The sequence below is a fragment of the Magallana gigas genome, chromosome 6, assembly GCF_963853765.1.
Source record: "Magallana gigas chromosome 6, xbMagGiga1.1, whole genome shotgun sequence".
Taxonomy (NCBI): domain Eukaryota; kingdom Metazoa; phylum Mollusca; class Bivalvia; order Ostreida; family Ostreidae; genus Magallana; species Magallana gigas.
In genome coordinates this window covers 9,612,345-9,638,295 of record NC_088858.1, presented here as the reverse complement: position 1 = coordinate 9,638,295, position 25,951 = coordinate 9,612,345, and the positions used below count along the sequence as shown (strand labels likewise).

The following is a 25,951-nucleotide window of genomic DNA, read 5'->3' as shown; positions in this document are numbered from 1 at the left end:
GTTATCAAGTGAAAGGATTCATAGAATTACAATTTTAAAAATGAATCCAAACATTTTCTGTCCATTTTGGATCTTTGCCATACCGAAAAGTAGTCGATAAAATATTTAGACAATGAAGAGATTCGATTTTTTTTTAAATTCTGTAAACAGTGAAGAGACTGAAAACGGAAACAACTTGTCCTGTTTCTTCTTCAACTTGTTTTAAACGGTATTTTAGACGATCGTTGATCAATTTGATAAAAACACAATTAAGCCAAAATGACCGTGATTAGGTTGCTGCATTTATGCGTGGTGATAATATCGTATGGTTATGCAAAAATCTATGCAGAATGTCTGCCCTTTTTTTCAAACATTGTCTTAAACTTTCATTAGAGGACCGTCCTCTGTTTTGAATAATAAGGGATTTTTGTTGTTGGTGCATTGTGTGTTTTGTTGTTGTTATTTTTTTTTTACAATGAAGTTCATACAGCTACATATATTGGCAAAACCGAATCCTGATCTTATTGATGTCCGTGTATGAATCTAAAGCATTCCTTTAATTTTTTTTAAAACTGCGTTATCTAGGAGTGTATTGTTCAATAAATGACAACGTCAATTTAGGTCCTTTTAAAATACACATGGTGTTAAGATATTATTATGTCTATTTGTAGAACTAAATGTCTTCATATTTTGTTGATTGACATTTTTGCAAACCTTTAAAGCAAAGACTTAACGAAATAATGTCTAACTTGAAACGAAGTTGTAATTAATTCCACAAATGGTAGAATTTAATCGTCCTTCTAAGCAACGTTCTCGTTTAAAGAATTGATAATCTTATTCAATTTATAAATGCTTTAAGAAAAATTCAGAATATCTTTTTAACAGTACAGTGCCTTTTTGGCTGGTGGCTGAGGAGCAAGACAAAAGGTTGGGAGCCAATGGAATAAGCATATATATGTTTGTTTATTTATATAGAGGATATATTATTACGATAAAGGAAGAAAATGAGCTTATCTTTCCTTAAAGGAATTGCTTCGTGTACACTACCATAGTGAGTATTGCAGGGGAAAAAATCATTACCTGCACCTGCAATGATTTTTTTTTCTTTACTCCAACACGAAGCACACTAAAGGATTTTATTAATTAAATTCGCCTAATTCAGTAATGCGTCGCTATTCATATATTATCTGCCTTTTGTATGAGTTACATGTAACTGTGACCGTGCATGGACCCGAATGACGTACATTTTAAGGATCAAATATGACATGGTTTTTTTTTTCCTTTGATACCAATATTATCCGGAAGTTAAGAAAAATAAAAAGAAGTAATGCCATGACACTTTTTGTAATAACTATTATTATACGAGCGTCATCGCGTTGATAGTAAACGTAAATAGTTCAAGCTGTGATACCCTAATTAGTGGTGGGTCCTCACAGATTGTTGCAATTTATATTACAAATGTTAATGTATTGCAAATAGAATTTGTTCTTGGCCTTTACTATTAAAAAAAAAAGCTTTTGATACTGTATGGCGCGAAGGTTATGGGATAAAGTTTCTATAAGAGGTGTATCTGGCAAACGCTTTACCTTTTTGAAAGATTTGTACAATGGTAACAAGTAAAAGTAAGATTGAATGATGAAATCTCACGTTTTTTTTATTGTAATCTTGCAGTACGTCAATGAGAAAAAAATGTCACCTTTCTTATTTTTCATCTTTATTAACAGCATTGAAAGTCTTATTACTGATAGAAATGTCAGTGGGTGTACTAGTGTTACAAATGACACAAAGAACGATCTGCTTGTTTATTGTAAACATTGTAAACTATTTAAGGTGGCTCGCTACACCTTGAAATATTTTCTCAAATTAGCAGAAAATTACTTCATTATGATAGAAAGCATGATGGGTAAGAAGTATATATGTCAAATAGGCGAAAAAATGTGCAATTTTGAATAAAAAAATGATATTTTCGAAAAATTCATTCAGTAAACTTAAACAAAAGCCCAGGCGGATTCGAGCTTATGATCTGCTGTTCACAAGCTTGATACTTTAACCACTGGGTTATGACGATACGAACAGTTTAACAAAACATTTAAATCGCCATCTTGTGACGTAGTATCTTAAAAAGTATAAGTCTTGGTGTAGTGAAGTACTTTAATCTGCCTTATTTTAAACTCCGTAAACTATTTCATTTTACGCGGACGATGCTGTCTTGTTTTCAGCGTCAGCTCAAGACGACTTACAGCAAAGACCTGATGACTTTTGTATAACTATACTGTAAACATTGAAAACTTACAGCAAATATGAAAAAAACACTATAATAATGAAATTTTCTAAAGGACTTACTCCCAAATGTACTTCTATGAATAATGGTGATACATTAGGAGTGGTAGGGAGTATAACTACCTAGTGGTAATTTTTCTCGCTCTGGCTATTTTTGTAACGCCAAGAAACATGTAATAGATGCACTTAATCTCAGAAGGCTATTTATGGTATTATTTAAAAATTTAGATCATTTGATTTGTCGTTTGATATTCATCTGGCTTTATTGGATAGGAGGTACTACTCCGAACTTTATCATGGTATATGGAGGAGCAGGTAGAGTTCCATTATATATTACCATTGATACAAGAATGGTTGGTTTTTGGCAAAGTTGATTTTATGTCATGAAAATAATGTAAATTTATGTCTTCGTGTTCTATTGTTACACAAAATGTGAAAAGAATAATAATTGGCTACCCTGTATAAAAAAATTCTTGACAAATGAGGTCTGTCTTACGTCTAACACAAGCTTAGCGCCATCGATGTTAAATTTCTAGAGAGAATTGTTAAGCGAATTATAAAAAAAATTAAAAGAACAGTTAATTAAAAAAAGAACTCTGAAATAGCTATTTCTTTAAAAGGTGTTATAAAACGTATATTTAAATTAAAGTGTAAGTTTAAACTTAAGTTTAATTAACGATTTTGTCACGGAAATTACGAAATTCATGATTCAAATATAGAATAAAAATCCCCATCTTCCAAAAGAACATGGCAGATGGAATAATATATCAAGTGAAGACCGTAAATATTATTTATGTGAAGCCAATCAGATTGGCGATGAATGTCGCTATGTTTTGGAATGAAGTGCTTTACTGTCTCTAAGAAAAAGTTATTTTTAAAATGATTACTTAAGATAAAATCTGTATTTCATATTTTAAGTATTTGGATTTCTGAGACAATAGTATCTCAGAAATCAAAATAATATATAATATAATACATGTTTTCCCAAAAATATTTTCACAAATAAGTAAATTTTTTGACTTGAAATATATTTTTTATTAAAAATAATCATGCTTTTCTATTTCCTTTTGTATATTATGCATTTCTTGTAACAAATTATATGTTTTAAGCGAAATAAATGAACACGAACATGAACATAACCTTTACAACTTTTAAAATTAAGTCGTTTATACAGGCCTAGACCATTCCAGCTTCTTTTCTTTAAAGCAATTTGAGCTGTATTTTTTTGGAATTTTATTTTGCTGCAAAAACCTGCTAGAATGATAAGTCTGCATGTAACTTAAACTTTTATGATATTTAAGATTTGAAAAAAATCATTAATTTCTGACAGAAGAAAGATTTCTCTTCTCAGGAATATATAGCAGATCAATTATTGTACAGGACGACAATAATTCAATTTTGCTTTGATTAAGGCTTCTTAAAGGCTTTTCCCACAAAAATATGGCTAACAGAAATTTAAAAACCATGTTATTTTTGCCATTTTAGTAGAAAAAAATCATTTTCATAAAAAATAAATTCAGCATGAAAATGGAGCTCATATTGCTTTAAGAAGTGACATCGTTGCCAAACAATGATTCGGCTAAGAATGTCTGCGATTTTCAACAAACAGAGTAGGATTTCATATATAAAGGTAAAATCTTTGAAAAATATTCCCCTTAAGAACACAATACTACAGTTTGTGATCTTTCTTGAGACATGTATATCGTACGTGTAGATTCAAAATGAAATACATGTATGACACTCCCATTCCCGATCAAATTCGAGGCACCAGAACGGGACTAAAGTTCGACAAAGAAATATGTGCAGTTAAACCTTTTTTTCAATCCCCTCAAGATCACTAATGCTACAAAATGCATTTGCAAGCATCGTGGTATACATATACATATAAAGCCATACTCTTTCAAATCTGCCCCCCCCCCCCGCCACCCCCCCCCCCCTCCATCCACTAACACCTACTTGTAAATTATTTTTTTTTATAAAAAAAAAAAAAACGATGATAAGGACACAAAAAAATTGAGAACTGTTTTTCAGGTGAGCAATTTGACTTTGAGCCTGCATGTGTTGATATTTCAGATTGGGGTTTTTTTCAACGTTGGATATTTGAAAAGCATCCTCAGACCTGTTGAGATGAAACAAAACATAATATTCCAAGGTAACATATACGTCAAGAATAAGATACTCTACCGAATAAAAAATTCTGACTGGCTTTCCGCCTGTTCTCGTTTGATAACTCAATAAAAATTACGGAAAGGGTATTGGATTTTTATTTCCGGGAGACGATTTATTAAAATCATTTCTACCGAGACAGAGACATTTTTTGCAAAAAAAAAAATATCAAATCAATTCTCAAGAGACCCAAGGCTATAACATTGTCAACTATAATGATAAGTAATTATAAGCAAATAGAAATGCAAAATGAAATATAAATGAAAGGAAGTCGTTTACGATGGATTCGACGTGATACTTGTATAAGGTAATACAATTCTGATGTTGAAAATAAAAACCGGCAAAAATTTCGTTCTACGTCTTCGATGTAAACAATATGGACTCTTAAAATGCGAAAGTATAGAACCTATAAAGGGTGACATATCGAACATATACTATGCACTTAATTGTTGAATTGTTGACAGTATCTTTAAACAGGCACAAATCTCATACGTATGTTTACTAATACCTGATACTAATCGTTATTTATTACCTGTACCGGGATGGTCGGTCGGATCTCTTGTAGACTTTATACACCTTCTTGAGAAGAAGAGCAATGTGTAGATAGTATAGAATAGTTTATGCCTTTTAATTTTTTTTTTTGCTGGGGGGGGGGGGGGGTAAGATCTGATGAGTAATTTGTTGACCTTCCAGCAAAAATAGCAAAGACCAACGTCATGATTATAGGTTAGGTAAGACTAAAGTTAGCCTCTACTGTATCAATTCTGTAAACGACCTGGCTGTAGTCAGAGAGAGCCTAGCTACATTGAATTCGCTCAACAGAATACAAACACAGAAATTATGATACTGAAAATTAATGCCTTCTCTCTTCAAAAGAGTTTACAAAACAAAAACTCGCTGAGTTGGATGCCAGTATGTTACAGCAGTGATAGATGGTGAAATGAATCTTCGTAAATAATTGTTTGATTTCACGCGATTATTAATCCATGCTTAAAATATGAACATGTACTTCACGCCTTTTCATAACAAGAATGTTCAGTATAAGTTTATTCTATACCTAAAGAGGGGTTAATATACGAACCTTTCTAGGTTTTAAGAATTTGAAATTGTTTCTCTTGGGAGTAGATTACATATATGTACATGTTGTACTTCCAACTCCAGGTGCACCAGTGCACCAGAGTATTTTTTAACTGGGGGTAGGCGGGAGGGATTATCAACATCAGATTATCAACAATCAACATAGTAATATCACAGTTTAAAGAATTGTTGATCCTTAGAAGTATGCCATTAAAAGATTGTTCCCTGTATCTTTCAATGTTTGAACCTTCTTGTGGCTATGGAATTGATCCAGGGGAACGGGGTATCATACTTCGAATAAATTGAATCTACGCTATATAAGCATTGTAGATTTTTATAATTGTTCCTTATATATTCTAGAACTATTTTAACAATAACTTGGACTTTGGGTAGTTGTGTCACACAGCAATGAGAACTAGGCCTTCTATTTCATGCTGGCCATTCAGCCAAGGCTCTGTGATATCAACAAGTTTTGTCTGGCTTTTGAGCTAAGACTTCGCAATCTGTGTATATTTCACCTGAAACCAGCGTCAATTAAACTTGTTTTGACGCAAGAAATAGATAGTCACGTCATATCGAAAGTCCAAGGTCTTGTTAAAATGGTTCTAAATGCTGGTTAAACTTTGAACCACTCTGTGATTATGTAATTCTTTTACGAAGCCTCATGATAACTGTCAGCTTATTGGCAAAAAATAAATTCTATTTTTGGCCTATTTTAATCTTTGATTTTATTAGGTAATTTTTTTTTTAATTTCGAGCACATTTTTTTCTTTGTCGATTATATTCCCGAATAATAATAAAATTCTCACGTAAAGTGACACGTTTTCGATATTTGCGTTTTACACAATCTATAAAATTTATTCCGCATTCGTCTATTTTAATCTTTGTTTTTATTTTGAAGGTAGATTTTTTCTGTTTTCCCCCTTAATTTTACGAATTATTTGTATTACTTCTTTTAAGCAAAATGTATGTGGATGGGTAGGTGTCAATTTTTGTAAAGAAACCGTAATAAAATCTATTCATAAAAAATGATAATCTCAAGAAAATCTTACACCTATCTTTGGTTGAATCCTATGACAACTTTGTGACACCGGTCCCATTATATTTTTCACTATTCTATTAACAAGTAAACTTTATCTAAAACAACGCCCTCGACATTGCACAGTGTATCATCTCCATTACAGTCCTGGACGCAGGCATGATAGCTTCTATTTTTTTTAATCACATAAACATAAAAGACAAAACCAAAGACGGATAACTTCCAAATTTCAAATAAAAGACAATTAAATATGTGACAATTATGGCCTGAACTAAAATCGCGTATGCACGAGATCTCAAAGTTGGAAATTGGGGGTTAATTATACATGTACATATTCAATCATGAATAAAAGGACCCTTAAAAGTATATACTACAATGGTTTCCTTAAATTTTTTTAACATGGCGGCAACATATTGCATCATGCATCAATAGTAATAATTATTCCTAAATCGCTTTACCTTTGATGCGAAGATGTAAATGTAACAATATCGGTGCGCAAATTCTCGGAAGTTGTCTGAAGATAAAGACATGCACGAGCGGATCTAGAGGGGGGGCGAGGTCTGGAGGGTACCTTTATGGACCCCCCCCCCCCCCCCCAAAAAAAAAAAACAACATATATCTATACTACTATATCTAGTAATAGACTCAAATTTTTTGGGCTTTAATACCGAGAAATCGGAAGAGTACTGTTTTTGTTTTATATATTTTAAACATCATTGGTACTTGAAGATTACCAGTTTGTTTTTATTTTTACTAAATCAAGCTTCGTTTATTAACAATCAACGAAAATTCCTCTTAAAAATCCGGAAATCATCTGGATTTTTTGGATGTTACAATCTTGCGCATGCGCATTACATTCACGCTAAATTACGGAGGCTCTTTAGTTTGTGTTTCCACAATATCACATTTGCATAAATACAAATACGTGTAAATTTTCATTGAAAATTTGCTATTTATTCTGTTCATCAACGAAAATACGGGAGATAACTCTAACTCAGTGCATTTAATATGAAAAGTCCCAAGAGTTCCGAAAGTCAACATGGCGTGTAAATTTGAAGCGAGTAAACATGGTGAAAAACGTTGGTGAAAAAGTTTACAGCATCATAACGGTTTGTAATGAATAATTTGGCTGTTATTTTCAATGCAGCTTCATCAATTTTCTTTAAAATCGTTTTTGAGCGATTCTGCAATTTTTTGCTGTATTACGGAAGGAATTTAAAGTGTGGTGAAGGCATGTGCCGAGACACACTTAGATTATTCTAACCAGGCAGATTGTAGTGAAATAGCATTATTGTAGGCCATGTAAATGTCAACTGAACAATACGGTCTGTCGATGTATCTATTTTATATATATATATATATATATATATATATATATATATATATATATATATATATATATATATATATATATATATATATATATATATATATATATATATATATATATATATATCCGATATCATATGCAATGTCAACACGCACGGGTCAAAGTCTAGTATCAAACTAATAATGTAAAGTTACTCGGTAAGAGAGCACGAACCAAAACAAAGCTATACTGATTAGTAAGCATTGACCAAAACAAAGCCCTTAAGTGTGCCTTGATGAAAACAAAGGAGGCAGTGAACTCTAACTGAAACCCCAGACATACATGTAGTGGAATAGCGAGTCCAGTCATATTTACATGGCCTGATATTAATCTACATGTTTTTGCCAAAGACAAATACTATTGGAGACACAAATGCACTGAGACGAACGGAAGTAAAAGACAAAGGATGTAGAAACTTCCAGAGAAAATCGTTTTATCACGAAGAATAGGAAATTGCTTCGTCGTTGAGAGTCACGATTCTACATGTGGGCGCAATATAAACACGAGACCAGGCATGTATGGAGTGTGGTAAAAAATATTAAATGGATTTCAGCATTACAAGGCTAAATATGCATGCATATCTTAAAATTCTCTGGTTATTCAACTCGACTTTTTCCAAAGAGCTACAGTGTCAGAAACTACATATAGCAAACACCGCGCATACATTTAACCTAGTTTGTTTACCATTCTGTCAAATGTCAAATACACTCACTTATAGCCTGAAAAATACTACGTCATTAAGTAGAAATTTTTTGTCGTAAACTATAATTGCGTTTCCGAATAGGTTTGTCATTCAACAGATTGGTTTTCGATTTCAGCGACAAATTTCAAAGTCAAAACATTTTGATTTAATGCGATACTGAAAGGATGACGTTTTTACACAATTCATTACTATGAGTTGAATCAATACAAGCCGTTATCGGACTATAATATCAGAACCACTGATACCGGAATTAGAGTGCACAAATCGACGATTTTACAGACGATTTGATCGACGTTTTTCGTCAATTTCCTCCCACAAAGTTCTTTGAACCAGTCTCACTGCCCTAAAGAGTTACACCTCTAAAACAGTGAAGTTTCTAAATCATCTCCATGGCGTTAATCCTAGTGAAATCGGTAAAACATTTAGCATTCTTTTACGTGTTGTTTTGTAACAACGCTCCAACATGTCATTGTCAACACTTGCTACCGTATTAAAACTAATCTATCATCCCCGAGTAAAATAATACGACACATTTCAACTCAGCATGATAATACGGTTTATCAGATGCTGATTACAAAATATTTAAACTAAATGAACAGTAGCTACTTTTTTATTTGATTTACACCGAAGTAAAAATACATAAGGATTGAGTCCTTTAGTATAATACAAATATCTCGCGCTATTTTATGGAGCAATATGAAATTATGTTCAACAAAATAAATAAAAGTAAGGCAGCGGACAAAGCGTTTTAGAGAAAAAAACAGCCGGAAATATTAATATACGCTGCAAATTGAGCTTAGTAACGAGTTCACCGGTCTTCAAGTCTGAAAATAATTTAAAACCTGGTCATTTCATGCTGAAATCGTAGAGGATTAACGCGTTATTTTATCTTCTATGTACCTTATCGTTGGTGATATTCAGCACTACCTAACAACCGTATGTGTTAAAAGTAGCAAGACAGCATGGTTCTGACGTTTTTCCATTGTATCTAGATTTTGTGTTAATGTTTATTTGATTACGTTCCGTTCGACAGCCCATGGAAACGTGAAAGCAATATCTGGAATACTAATAATCTTTATTTGATATCAGTAGTATACATAAATAATTATCATGAACTTTTTACATTGTCAGACATAAGAACATATTAGCAATTACATTCAACTCTATCATTGAATTTCTTTGAAAACTGAGAACGAATCAATTCGATTCGTGGACCATGAACACTTAAAATATAAATGCAGCATCCTTTATACATAAACGGAAAGAGGACTGGGATAACCTTTCACTCTCAGTCCGGTGCGTCCATCTATAATAGTATGACAGTATGATACCTCAATTGTTGGCAAATCCCAGGTATCTTTATATTACAAAATGCAATGTCAAAAATACTGAGAATGCAAGCTTTGCGACGAAAGCTTGCAAAACTGGGAAATTTGATTTTAAATGTTGAAGCTATTAAGTTCAATTAGCAATATTATTAGCAATCGTGACTTTTACGACAAAACGAAAAACGACCCCAAATGTATTACTGTACATATGATTCCATGACAACCCCCTTTTCATAAATGTAGGGCAATCTATTTTCTGTTAAGATCAAAACTTAAATTCATTAAAATTTCACACAAAAATAACCTTTAACATAAAACAAAAGAGGCATTGAAATATGTCAATACCTCAAAGTAAAGGGAAAGAAGTGACTGTCCATTCTGTAAAAATTTTTTACATCCGTGCCGGAACGGCTCAAGAAATTCATTGCTTGAACGAATGATTGGTTGAATGTTTGACACGTCATCACCTGCCAGGTTACAAGTCTGGTTAGAGATGCATTTCACTGATTATATTTAATATTCACCAGAAACTCGGAACAGTTATGTTTACACAAACAAGGACATGGAACGATTTTTACATTTTGGGTTTTTGTTTTTTTATATTAACAGTACCTTTATCAAACAACCCTGGGTAATTTTTAGGAAAGCATATAAACGTAAGCTGAAGTAATAAATGAGATATAAAATTGTACACCTACGTCATAGTGTGATGATAAATTACATGTTTTGAAATAAAGTCTTTAACAAAAATACTGAAACAACAACAATAAGTATGAGTTCTCGATTTCCAATTTGTCTACTTCCATTTGAATTGTCGTGAGATGCATACCGAACAGCTTGATTGTTAACAAGATCTGAAGCTTTCAAGCAATAGTCCGTATTTTGTTGGAGCTCAAAACAATTGAAATCGTCCGTAGTTTTGTCACACTTACATTTCTGTAATTTCATTGCATACTTTGTTTGATAGAGTATGTTGATGGATTCATTGCATCTCTCAGAGCACCATCCAGCATCCTTTAAATTCCCACAAAGGCTATGGTAATAGTTGAGAGCTGCCGCACACGTGCTGTCCGTATCGCAAATTAAATGAGCAGTGAGGCAGTTGATGGGTTTGCTGGTATCGTTCAGTCTCTCCACTGCGTCTAAAATATTTTTGCAGACTTGAATGTTCCGCTTCTTTTCATCACAGTCGGAATACCTTTCATTTCCTTTCTTGCACTTACAGGTGATGAACTTGTAACCGTTATCCCTGGCTATCAGGGTGATCAGGGCTCTCTGACATTCCTCTGTACACTCATCAGTGTCCCCAGAGAGCTGACGACCACAGACCAGTTGGTAGTTGTGCAGAGCATTGCCACAGCCTAAACTGGTGTAGCAGCTCGTTTCTAAGTCATTACAAGTTTCTTCAGTGGCGAAAACAAAACATACCACAGTCATCAGAACTAAAGCTGAGCCTTCCATAATGTAAGGCAATACACTATAATTCCATAATGTACAGAAATATGAGATGGTCCTTGGTATTTCAGCGAATAATCGCGTCCCAAATGAACTGATGCAAAATTTGATGTGTCACAACTATTACATATTGTATATATAGAGTTAATCTTGAAGGCAGCGTTTGTAGGTTACTCGGCCATAGACGATGCATCCAGTCTAAATTCAAGGTCATCTAAAAAAGAAAATCCTTCAAAACATGGTGAATGCAGCTTTTGTAGAGCGCTTGGCAATGAACAAAGCTTCAAGGTGAAATTCAAGATAAAATAAAATGGCATATGGTGAGTTTATATGTTGTCCATAGGTTTGTGAATTCCAACCCTAAAGATCAACCATTTCTGTTGAATTTTCATCCGTCACCAAAGGATAAGATCTCGGAATAAAATTTGATATCGTGTCTTCGCAAATAGTGCGTCCAGTGTTTCTTCTCGGCAGAAAAGGCGACAAGAGGGGGCGTAAATGCCTGAATATTGTTGCTCGGAAAAGCCAATAAAATTATACGACCAACTTACGATAAATGATTGATGCACGGTGTTCCTTAGCTCCAAATGAAAAGAGCCGCTTCTTGGGCCAGATGTCGGTTAAAGCTATGACACTTCCACTGAAACTTGACCCTCCAACTGTAAGGCTGATTGACACCTTTCCTCATGCAACCAATACTCCATGATAATGTGATTAACATCTCACAACAACGCAATAGGCACAGACGAAAGTTGATCAATAGTTATCGAATTCCGAACAGTAAGTAAGTGACTTTGCCCAATAGCCGTGTTTCCACACTGCTTATGGGGTCATATCATAAACTTGTGTAAAATAGTAAATTTCTCTTTTCTTAAGTTTCTTCACCTGTAGTTTGTAAACTTCCAACACAAGATTTGAAGCATGAGCTAGCTCTTATACTACGGCGATTGTATATTGATTAAACCGGTAAGATGAGACAATACAGCCAATAAATTCAAACAATCTGAAATGATTGTCTGGTAGATCACACTGATAATTTTCATTTTGTTTTCATTTGGTACTAAATGAAAAGATACTCGATCTGATTAAACCTCTTACGCTGAGGATACGTGTGGTTCTGATAATTTTATCAGAAATATATTTGAGGTTTTATATGATTGAAATCAGTTTTTGGCGATACAATCTTTAATCTTCATTTTATTTATTTTCTTTTTATTCAAGCATGAATATTTGGGCAAAAGGCAAGTTTTTTGTGTGAAAGTGTCAATATAAACTAGAGTTTTCTTGGAAATATTTATGGTATATTTATTGAGATCTAGACAAACGCAGACTTTGTAATTTGCGGTTGGCAAGGGGAAACATACTTGATTTTTTTCTATTAAAACAACAATTCGCCGTCTGTTTTATTTTTTAACAAAATCACTGCTATACGTTTGCATTTGGCAAAAGAGTGACGAGCTTAAACAAAGTAAGTGCCTAACAAATCAAATCGAAAAACCAAAAGCGAAAAGTTTATCCAAAATATTTCAACCAATCCTTTATATATAATATGTGTACATGTATATATTCGGTACATGTATATGATAAAGAAAAAAAATGAACAGGCGATCATTTCAACAAGTATCCAAATAAGCGAACAAAATACTAAATGAGGAATAGATATAAAAGAATATTTAAAAACGACTTTTTTGTTTGAATTTGTATTATGCTTACAAACTCAGATTTTACAATCTTTATGATCTAAGATATGATGTACATGTATTTTAAATAAACATGTAATTTTAATGTCTAAGATGAAAAAAAAAATACCAGAAAATAATAGTAATAGAGTATAATTAAAAACAATAGTAATAGAGTATAATTAAAAACCAATAGGGAACTGTTAAATTATATTCAACAATTTTCACACAATAGATATACATGTAAATAAATCATCAGCAAGCGTATAAAATAAAATGTATACAGAGAAATATTGGCCCCCGTTTTATTTTCGCCCCTTTTGCCCGCGTTGTCAGCGAATTCCAATGTTTTAAGTAATATTTCAGTACATAAGCGTGTCTGGGCGAATTTAAGGTGGCTCGTTACACCTTGAAATATTTTCTCAAATCAGCAGAAAATTAGTTGATTATGATAAATATCATAATGGATAAGAAGATATTTAAGTCAAATAGGCAAAACATAATATGCAATTTTGGATGAAAAATGACATTTTTGAAAATTTAATCCAGTAAACATGAACAAAAGCTCCAGGCGGATTCGAACTCATGCTCTGCGGTTCAGAAGCCCAACACTTTAACCACTGAGCTACGACACTTTACAACCCAATCGAACGATATAAACAGTTTAACAAAACATTTAAATCGCCATCTTGTGACGTAGTGTCTTAAAAAGTACAAGTCTAGGTATAGTGAGGTACCTTAAGACGGAACGAAACCGTTTACAAGAGTAGAAGGACGTAAAACACACGGGGCGAAAATAACCCTGTATACAGTATTTCATTTTATACCTAAGTGTTTTGTAGATTATTTGTTTTATTTTCACACTATTTTGATAAAAAGAAAATTCTAGTGAGGTCTGGTGAGGGCAAACAGTTATGTAAAGATGGCCTAAGAATTAGATACAAATTTCTTTTAGGGAGGCTGGATTGTCAACCAATTGCCCATCATATCTTCCTAATCGTTAACGTTTAAATACATTCATGTTTGATGTTTTGGGTCATGAACATTTTTAATTAGCAAAGAACAAATTAATTAAATTTAGCTTAAAATTTTTAGCATTTTCCTATATTTTTTTTACAGAGCTCTTTGCTAAAATAAGATAAATATTGCCTTAATATGGACCCGAGCATCAATCCCTCTTAATACCACACATGTACTCTCTTATGGAGAATGCAATTCAACATGATAAAAATACCAGACTCTTTGGGTTGGAATTGAGATTTGCGTATTATAATTTTTTAGCTTCTGTCTCTTGTTTGTCGACGCTTGTCGCTGTTTTTGTGACTTCGACACAGAACAGTATTCAAGTCGTGTTTGAGTTTTGCTGGGAACCACAAAAGACACAAAAGATAAGCTTGACATTTGTTTGAAACATGGCAGAGGAACAGTTAAAAAAAAAACTTTGCCAGATCGTGATGTCCATTATATTGATCTTTGTTAACCTAGACACGTAAGAAATCTGCTAAATATTGGACTTATGTCGCCGGGTTTTGATTGCTTGCCCCGAGGACTCGGTGTAATAGATTCAACTACACTGGTAATGGTGTCTGTAAAGCTCAGTTCACTTGCTGTTTGATACGATGTTGTTTCCTGGAATGGCCCTGAATCAACTATGTCTAGCTCTATTGATAACAACCTCGACAGTACATATCTAAGCTAGTAACTAAATGTTTTGATTGTCGTAATAAGGAAGAAAGTTATTGATCAAAGCTAGGTAAGCTTCAAACAGTCTGCAGTATAGAATAGAAGGGGGTGGTAAAATTATGGAAACTATCTAAATTGTGATCTTAAAGATTTATGACAATTTTTTTTCCATTTTTATTTATTTCCACGGTAGCTGCTGAATAATTATACATGTACATGGTGGCCTGAAGTCAGAATTACGTTCACTTTATTTATATTTTTTAAAATCTTATTTATCAGCATAAAAATAAAAATGAGAAAATATGTAACAGTATAGATCAAAGTTATACATATGAAATATAATCGTCATAAAAATAGGCATGTAGCGGTCAGAGTTCTTAGCTTGGAGTCGATGAATACCCGGGAATACTGTAATTAACTCAAACTTTATTTCGCACATAATATAAAAAAAAACCCGTGCATATCGATGTGATTTTTTGAAAAAAAGGTCCTCCTATAGCAATAACATGTATGTAGAATAGATAACTAAATTCAATTTGATGTAATATTCATTTAGCTCTATTTCATAATCAGAAATAAACTAAAATTTTGAAATAAATATTAAGCTTTTCTTGAAACACGTTGGGTTTTATGATGTTAGTGTGATGTTCCTTTCATCTTTTTGATTCTTGTTTTCTGCAAAATACAGTCCAAATTATGACCAAACCCCAAAATTTGTCGTTGATAATTAACTCGCACATAAGCCTTCATCTATTTGATCTTTGAGTTTCATTGCAGAATGTCTTGAGATAAAATTATAAATAATAAAACCACTTAATTTCAAACAAACAAACAAAATAAATTTAACTATAAATTGCAATTTTTTTTCCAGAACATTGGTCAAAAAGATCTAGAAAATCAATTCAATTTTTTAAAACACGGCTCCGTACAGAAAAATGTAGAAGAAAAATCTGGTTTCAACGGTAGAGAAATGTTATAAGAGCAATTTTACTCGTCTAATACATTGCTCCATGAATAAAAACTCATGCAAGCATTGGAATTGGTTCTCTATAGGCTAAAAATATTCAGCATATTTTCAGATTAAATTCATTTTCTTACAAATCTTGTTTTTATTGATGTAGGAAATTATTCAAAGTGAACAATAGTCTATTCTTAAAATCCTTTTATTACCTCTTACAGAATTCAAAAGATAAATGCTGTTGCGTTACTTTTGATTTATCACCAAACCCACTCCTATTTTTATTGTACAAATAAAAAAAAATGGTGTTAAAAATCTAGGTTCATTTGATCTCTAAGGATAGGATGAAACCGGATTCCTTTTTGATAACTATTGCAGGATCGAATTCTTTTACATGGGCGTTGCATATGAACTGTGTACATGTGTTGAAATAATTGCGCTGATTTCTGATTTACGCAGTAAAATTGATTTTTCAAGGATTTTTTTTTCAAAACTGCGTCGCCGTTTCCAATTAACTAAAAACAGCTATCGGGGTAGAAGCACTCGTTAAATTTATTGGACACACCAAACTGTCAATAGACTTGAAGGTCTGCTGTGTGGAATGTTGAGATACAACCAGTAATGTTGTATGGATGTACTTTGAAATCACCAATTAGATTGAATGAAACTGACCTGGTTTTATTGATATGTAATTGTCGGTTTCCTTGTTTAGTTTAGTACGCAGGCAAACTTTCACATATGTGCTATTTTTAAGATTTTCCGGAGCCTTTTATTATTGACATGAGTTCTCTGAGAGCATTTTTGTTTTAACCCTACGTTAATCATCGGTCAATTACATGTACCTTCTGTTGGATGTGACAACTCTGGTTTAAAGGGACTTAGACACGATTTGAGCTCAAATTTTTCATTTTGTTTAATGTCTAAAATGGTCAATATGGATGTTTTTAATGTTTTGTCAAAATTTGAAAGTCAAATAGTGAGTAATAAGCGAGTTACAGAGGTATATAAACAAAGCTCGAGTCTTGTAATTGTTTACATGTGTTGTATTGGTATCAGTTTTAATCTAATGTTGCTTTTTTGTTGGTATATTTATTTATGAACACACTGAATCAGTTTACCTTGTTTGCCACAAGTTATTTTGTCATAAAAATAGTAATTCCTTTAATTTACATTATTTATTAACAAATATAAGACTTGAGCTTTGTTTACCTAACAAATGCTTCTTTTCTCTGTATCTCGCAGGTAAATTGACTTCTAACATTTTAAGTTTGGTGGATAATTCAAAATTCACAAGTAAACCATTTTATACATAAAAATTAAAAAACTAGATTTTCATCTCAAATCGTGTCTAGGTTTAAGATATAGAAATACATATGTACAGTGTATATACAAACGTTATTAAATTACATGCATCTTTATACCACTACAGATTGGTAGTAAACCTTATTCATTAATTTGCAAACCATGAACAGATTGTGTTAACAAGTCTGTATGAATAAATGATGTATGCATCAACCGGGAAATATGAATGGGTTAAGGGTAACAGTCTTTTATCAGAAATTCTTATTTGGGACAGTGATATAAGTTATAGGGAGATTTGACCTAAAGAATTAAATTTACATATATGACGCCCTTGGCGCCAACTCCCTGTTTTGAAATATTAGTTTGGAGTGTTTGTTATTCGTTCTAGTCAGCTGCAACAAAAAGAAAAACAAAAGGCCATGTGCATGAAGCTTTATATCATATTGATGTATAAAAGTATTAATGCTTCATGCATGAAGCATTATATCATATTGATGTATAAAAGTATAATGCTTCATGCACGAAGCATTATATTTTATTGATGTATAAAAGTATTAATGCTTCATGCATGAAGCATTATATCATATTGATGTATAAAAGTATAATGCTTCATGTACATGACCTTTTTTGGTTGCGGCTGACTTGACAAAATTAAAGCTAGGTAGCTATGGCAGCTCAGGTGAGCGTTCTATAGTACTGCGTATAAAATACATACTTGATTGGTTACACAGAGAGGAAACATAGTTCAATTACTAAACATTTATACAAATAGGCCGAAGTCACAGATTGTAATTTGTAACGTAAACACAATACATGTATATCAAATGAATTCATCAACATTTACTCCGTCTTCATATTTATTTGAAATCTACGTACACCATATAATCGACATACATATAAATATATCTATAGGTATAGCTAGCTAAAATTGACCGATATTCTAACTCTGAGCATGGGTTAGGTGTCAACCGCAGATAACGCTGGTCTGGCCTCTCTAATTACCTTAGGCCTGCATTTTTCCGCCTTGTAATTCGGACCAATCTTTCAGTTTGGACTACTTATTCGATAATGTACTTCCGACTTTTATAGATTTTCATTGTGTCTCCTCTTTCATAATTCTATTGAGATCAACAGCGGTTCTCTCTCTTCGTTCGTCTTATGTAAAAGTGCCGTCATACGTACTGTAACAGAACTATATTCAAAGCATTTGTACATGCATTTGTTTCTTCTCACAGGCGCCTGACGTTACAATTTTTTTCTCATAATAAAAATATATACCCTATTCCCAATAATACACAAGGTACCCACCGCCGCCATCTTGAATTTACTTCAAACTGTCACATCAGGTGAAATTTATATTGTGATCCCCTCTGTCTCTCTATCGTTCATTCAACATCTAAGCTTACAACCAATTCAACCAAAATGGTGCATTGCACATATCATTAATATAAATTCTTTAGAGAAATGTGCAATTTTCTTGCAATTGGTTTAAGCTGACGAGATAGGTAACATTTCCTCCGAATATTTTGTTAAGAGAAAATGATTTTTTAATACAAACTGATTTAAAAAAAAACCCACGGTCTATATAGTTATATAATGAAAATAATTACCGGTGTAATACCTTTTATACTATCTACATTACGATTCAATCTTGTTTTGTTTCTGTTTCCATGCATAATAATCTCGCCAACTTTATAAACGTAAACCTTTAAGTTAATTCGTTCCTTGCATTTTCGGAAAGCAACAAAACAGCACGATTTATTCTTAGAATATTTAATGCAAGTTTTAATTTTTGCATAACATAAAACAGTTCATGCTAACAACTGATACATTCCTTGAATAGGAATACTTGTTATCTTCTATCTTTTAAGGAAAACTCAAACCAGTACAATACAATACAAAATGTAAGTTGTCGGCAAATGAGCGAAAACAAGAGGTCGAGGGGCCACATTGCTTACCTTAGCAGCAACCGCCATTACTGATTAAATCTGATTTATGCTATCAATTAAATAACATCTGGCAATTTAGCTGAGAAGATGTTGTTTACAAGAGTTTTCAATGTTTTGGCATATAAACAACAGAAAAAGATTTAAAAATATTTTCAATTCATTCCAACGTAGAAATGTACCCCCTTGTGACCCTAATTTTTCCTTTTCCCTGGGATCAGGACTTTAACAAACTTGAATCTACACTACACAGGTGTCTGCTTTTCTGGAAAATGATTTTTGAGAAGATTTTTAAAGGTTTTTCTCCCTTTACTCCTTTGTTAGAATTCAAACTACCTAAAAATGTTTCCACACGTTTTATTTTTTTATGGCAACATTTTTAAAAAATGCCAATAGTTTTTAAATGTATCCTAATTATTCCCCCCTTGAAATTAGGGATGACTTTTTATTTTATCAAACTTGAATTCCCTAAGTTTGAGATTGTCCCAATGGTTCTTCAGAAAATATAAAAAATGTGTAAAGTTTACAGACAGTCGGACGGACAAGCGAACAGACAGAAGAACGGACGGACGCAGGAAAAATGTGACCAGAAAGTCTCACTTGACTAATTCTTAACATCTGCTTTACAACTATATTTAAGGCTCTCTTCTTTATTGTTTTATATTAAAAAACTAAATGTTCTTGTGTTAGCTATACTTGTTTTCATGATACTATACTATAGGTTTATTTCATACAGTCACAGGCGGAAGTTTTGTTTGTACAAATAATTTGCGGTCATTTCCATCTTCTGATTGTTCTCTCAACACCTAAGCTTACAACTGATTCAACCAGAATAGTGCATTACATCTGTACTTAATGCAAATCACATCCAAGATGGGCACGATGTATTTTTAACATGAGAAAAATATATAACGTCTGGTACCTGTGCTTTTATTAATTTACATTAGTTTTGTATTGATTTTGAGTAAATGTACATTTGTATCTATAACACTGACAGTGTGTGCATGTAACAACTGCCTCTTTTTTCAGGCTCACAGACTTTAAAAAATATATGGAAAAATAATGTCAAAAAATTACATTTTTGTCAAAAAATATATAGAACCTTCTTAAATTTGGTGATTATAATTTTGGTGAATTTTCAAAAATCGCAAAAATTAGACAAAATTATATCCCCGCCAAAAATAAAAATAATACAAGCAATACGTTAGGTATTTCTTCTGAAAACTTTATTGTCAATAGGTAAAGTAACATTTTTGAATTTATTTTCCAAAAATACCATTATTGTCGTCAATTTACGTCACTGGCGGAGTGCACATGTACATTAAAATTTGATTAAATGAATGCTATTTCTCTTCAAGTCAAATATTTTATAATCCATGAAGTAGTCCGCCAAGAGTTTTGTAATGGCGTCCAGTTTCTGTTGCCCCTGGGTCGTGACGGTGTTTCAGACCGGAATTGATAGTCCATAGACAGCTGGATTCCACAGAGTAATCGTATTACAGTCACTTGGTGCTGATTTCAGGGCTTTAGATGTCAAAAGAGAATCGTACTCCTGGGATGAAACCTGTACATGTAGTCATACACATCGATAGGAAAGCTTATTTAACCCTGAAGAAATTTCTCAACTTCATATTCCGGTGAACTTTTTAACATAAATAATTGCTGTTTATTACTTATATTTACGTTTGAAAGACAAATCATTCGTAAGGTGAAATATACCATTATCAAATGTAATTAAATAATCTTTAAGCAATGGTCAATCATATGACGTTCTGATATCTTAGGAGGAAACTCCACCTGAGACGGATGCAAAAGAGTCACCGAGACACTGGCATAATTATCCAGTGCAGCGTTTTGTATCAAATTTACGGAAATTTAGTCGTATCCGTTATCAAAGAAAATATATTGCAATTACTGTATAACCAACTAACCTTCAATCAGTTCTTAATAATAAGGGTGATCCTTTAGTATTACATAATTATGTAAAAATCCAAATAATTTCACAATCAAATTACATCACGTTAAGAAATCTGTGTATCCTAACATTACATATGTCACTCAATCTTGCAAAAACGATGTAAAGTGTTTGTCATAACGAAGATAAAACTTGCATTGGCGGATGTGAGTAAATAGAAACACTTTAACTCGCACAAAGATGTGATTTGTTTAGAATCCGTCGAACATGAAAAACAATGACAAGGCAATGTCCAGGCGGAAGAGTTATCGTTTATCCTTCTCACAGCAAGAAACCTACATGTTTTGAGTACCATAGTCCATTTTTAGATTTTCAGCATTATTCTGAAGTCTAAACATGTAAACTGTAGCCTTAGGTGCAAGACATCTAAAGTTTAGAAATGACCCTCCCTGCCCCTTTTTTAGTTTCTTGTCTGAAATCTTGCAACAGGGACATTGAAACCTATTATTTGATGCACAACTGTAAGATAAAATGAGCGTATGCCCGGATATTGAAACGTTTTTAATGGTAAGAAATAGTTTGTTTAGATATTCTTCCAAAGGGCATTGAATATCAAAAAAGGTCATTGAAGATTGTCTTTTCTCCACTCTTGATTTGGATTTAATATCAGCATATTTTAAGGTCAGAAGTCAGCCCTTGTTCGTTCCTCATCCCAATTCCTTCAAAGACTAAACTCTAGGTTCCCCGTCGAACAAGTCATGAAATTTGCGATGTACGTCTTATCCGAAAGATGCATCACACCACATTTGAAAAGAATTGGCCGTGTAGATTTAAAGAAGAATTTAAAAATGCGCAATTGTTAACGCGCGATGACGGACGGATACCAATTACAATGGATCACATCACACGAGGTAAGAACAGACGAACAGGTGTTTTCTTACACGCTTGGCTTTCTAAGAACAGGGACATGGAAATATGTTTGGCGAGGCCTTATTGACATCCGAAGGATATTTTACAGAGTAAATTAAACACACGTTGAACAACCAAATGTTCGTGCTATATGAACACGTATCTCATAAATCGACTACTAAAATTGAATTTTTATTGACATTGATAAAAGTACAATTATGCTATTTAGTGTTTCAGAAGTGTTATTCTGAATCTCAACGACTGGGAAGGAAGCTTCCGTGAAAAAAGTAACGTGACATTGAAACAGCTGATAGAAATAGCACGAAGTTTGGAAGCAGCTGAATATAGGAGTATGACTGCATAGAACACAAACCCATGCTAGAAACAATTACCCAAAATGAGTAGATATTAACAAAATTTTGATTTGACATCAAAACATCATCATAATAATGCCAAAAGTGTTTCGCCAAAGGTTAATACATGTCGTATGACCACATCCGCAGAATCTTAAATGACCACTGCGTGAGCAGAAAAAAGAAAACAAATTGAAACTTTTAATTCGAAAAGTAGAAAGGAAAAGAGAGAACGTTAATGTTTTTAATCAGAACCGGAATCTATCATGAAGAAATGACTTTAGAATCAGTATTGGTGGTATTGCTATACTAGTAATCATTGACCAAGCAGTTACAGGGAATGACTCAAACTAAAGAAACCAACTTAAAGGGATAGAAAGTGAAACGTCAGTCAGCAGAAGACGACGTCAAAGAAACTATATACCCTTATGGTAACAACAAACAACTAATTGTTTCATGAAGTATTGTTGGTGACGTGTGTATCAGAAGGTGTTGTTTATCGACTGAATTCTTTTCTCTTTTAGGAATTGGACAAGTTTAATGTTCGTCGGATTCCAGAGACACGTACCATTGTATAAGTGTGCACTGTAAAAAGCATGGACATTAAATCTCAAATAATAGGAAATTTTCCAAAGTTGGAAAACATGGATTTCGATGGATAATACAACGTGACCAAATACTTTGTCTAGCATTGGGTAAAGCGCTTTGATAATATTATCACATTAAACAGAGATAAGAATAAAAGTTTATGACGTCTTAACTGGATCTGGGTATAACATAAAGTAATCATTTCTTAGTTGAATGTTGCAGTCGCAACCTTGGAAATTTTAAGTCGAGCCGATCGGCGAGGTCAAGGCCAAATCTACCCCGGCAACCTTGGATATATTTACTGACTGTCTATGGCAGTGGCCAACCGGAGACTACATGTTGTTATACATTTAGTAGCCTACTCCTGAATTTATTTACCTCATAATATCAATTGCAATAACCGCAGAGAAAATGGTGGGATGTTGATCAAGAAATGTACATGTATTATATTTTGATTATTCCTTTCATTAACTACAGACAACAGACCACATTTTAAAAAGTACATATTTCGAAGATCTATTTCTTTTGGATGTTACAAATGATCCTTTCTGGTGATTTCTAGCCTGTTGCAAACCGTAACTACCAATGTTCTGGTGACATGGTTATTGCTGCTAAAACTTTAAAGCCCTTTAACACATTACTTTATGTTCACACAGATTTTAAGACAGAAAGAAGGTATATTGGATATATACAATTTAAAATATTACTTTTGAAATTAATGATGTATTACTGTTGTCTTTGACACACAGAAAAATATGAAAATTACAAGTATGAATCCAAAAAGTTTCCTAAAGTGACGCACTTAAACTTAATAAGTTTGTATTTAGCAACATTGTTCAAGAGGGACAGGACCCATCTGAAACCTAGTCTGGTACCCGCCCCCGCCACTGCGATTTCACTTCGTTTTGGGGTCAGGTAAAAGCTGGCGCCATTTTGAAAATGGCGACCTCCATGACTTGGATGAGGTAGGAATTTACCACCGAGGAAAAAATCATGAATATCTTCTTATGACTCTGAAAAATAATTCAACCAATCCATACCGAGTGTTAATGACAATCAGTTGTATCGAAAAATGTAGTTTTTTGAGTATGTCAGACCCCTTTTATTTATTTATCTCAGTTTTTTTGCAATGTTTACATACCCCCCAAATTAATTATCGATCTATAATTATTTAACCAAGGATGGTTTAACTTTCTAAATGAGTTGACAAGTTTACCTAAGCTATACACTAATAGAAATCACCGAAAAATCGGCAGAGCCACGCTTACATGACTGGAAATGCAGGTGCTAGAGCTCGAATTTTCTCTGTTTTAGTTTTTGTTGGTAGGCCATACTAAAACACACTTGGTTGGTTGTGTTCTTTTGGATAATATACATTGGATAAAATCGGATTAATTAAAGTACGTTTTCATTTATTTCTTTTAAAGAAAAGGGCATGAATTTGAGGTAAAATCTTAAGACTTAAGGCTGAGTATTTACTTGAGGAAAGTTGGTGACGACGGGGCCAGGCTACAAAGAACTGAGTTGTTTTAATGGTTGATCATGTCCACAAAAAAGGTATATTAACCAGGTTATTTTTTTACAAGATGATTAAAAGAGCCTATTTTATAAATTGGAGTGCTGAAGCATACAAGCTAAATGCATGTACTTGTATTTACCAAGATGCTGGCACATGGAATACGTGGATTCTTTCTTTTAATATGTAATACATTTTGCTGCACCTTTGATTTGTTTGTTAAAAAAACCAACTATATTAGATATCTTAATTGTGGCATAACATCTGCCGAGAGGCCTTCAGCTGATCCTCAACAAAGATGCCAGTTCCTTTGATTTCATTTATTTACTTCTGGATTATAAGTGTAACTCTATTTACATGTATATGTTTTTCTTTTCTTTCAAGAGTTCCTGATATTAGAGCAATATTTCCATGTCTCTTGAAATGTATGACAAATGAGGCTGCATTTCAGTGGTATGGTGGTGTTGTCAATTTTTGCTGCATTTTTGTTGAGAATTTATACAGACCTAGATAATCCAGATATCATTCTAATTCTTCTTTAGTATTGTAGAAGCAAAACCAAAAATGTAAAATTTATGGATTTTTACTTTACTAAATAATAGTCTATAGATACACAAATCATATCTGAAAAATTTTGGTAGGTCTATCTGATGATAAAGCTGATCATGGAGCCTTCTCAAGGACAAACTAACACTGATCAAGTATTAGTTTCACCATGTTAAACTTACCAGTAGGTCTGTGAATCTCATGGTCAGTTCATACACAAAATTAAATAGTAAAAAGGTGTTGTAAACAACTGGATTTTGATGTATAAAAAAAAAATAAAAATCAATACACTGAATACAGGTATCTCGAGTCAGGAACATAAGCCTTAGTCGGTAGGGATATATGGCAAACAAAGTTTTAAATTTTACTTGACTTGTTACTGTGCAATGTACATATAATTATATACTGCTTGATATTCCAATACACTGCACTGTATTATCAAATACTCATCAACTTCAAATTTTACCCAGATTAGGATTTGAACCTAAACCCCTTGTGTCCAACAAGTGCTTTTCCATTAAGCTATCCAGGTTATTTTTAAATGACATTGATGAGTTTCATAATGCAAGTATATCTTATATAATTTTTTTATACAGCTCATTTTTGTTCGGATTTAGGCGCTTACCCATTGCAAATATTTATACAGTGAATTTTAAAGAGTAAGAATGAATTTTAAAGAGTAAAAGAAAAGATTAATTATACTTAAAATCTAATGCACAAATGATGGAATTAGAATATAGCTTATCAATAAAGACAATGACATTAGTTATTTGCAATTGACCAAATTTTAAAGTTTGATGATTTTTCCCAATTCAACAGCCAAGGACTCCCTTTTGAAAACGGAAAAAAAAAATCTACATTTCTAGATCTAATGAAGAATTGTGACATTTAATTTAACTTACCTATGGAGGCTACTAGGGATGGTACTGAACAAGCGTTGACAAAAGGTGTTTGCTACTCAAGGGGGTTGATCATCTAAGGTGTACCAAGGAGTATATTGTGCCAGCTCTACTCCATACCCACACTGGTCACTGTAGCTTACGATAAACAACTGTAAAATGAAATTCTTCTGAGAATGAAACTAGCTGAAGTAATAGTGGCTTCAATACAAAGTTATATACCTCTTGCACAGAGTTATGACCATCTACTGATGGAATTCT

General features: G+C 32.9%; 1 protein-coding gene across 1 annotated transcript; it reads right to left on the bottom strand.

Moving 5' to 3' along the window:
* Positions 1-9,860: 9,860 nt before the first annotated feature.
* On the bottom strand, positions 9,861-11,402 carry LOC105334571 (GDNF family receptor alpha-2-like). The gene is made up of 2 exons (XM_066087152.1): positions 10,874-11,402; positions 9,861-9,919 (listed from the first exon to the last, which is right to left on the bottom strand). Exons 1-2 carry the CDS (start codon positions 11,400-11,402, stop codon positions 9,861-9,863), a joined length of 588 nt encoding a protein of 195 aa, XP_065943224.1.
* Between the last annotated feature and the right edge of the window lie 14,549 nt (positions 11,403-25,951).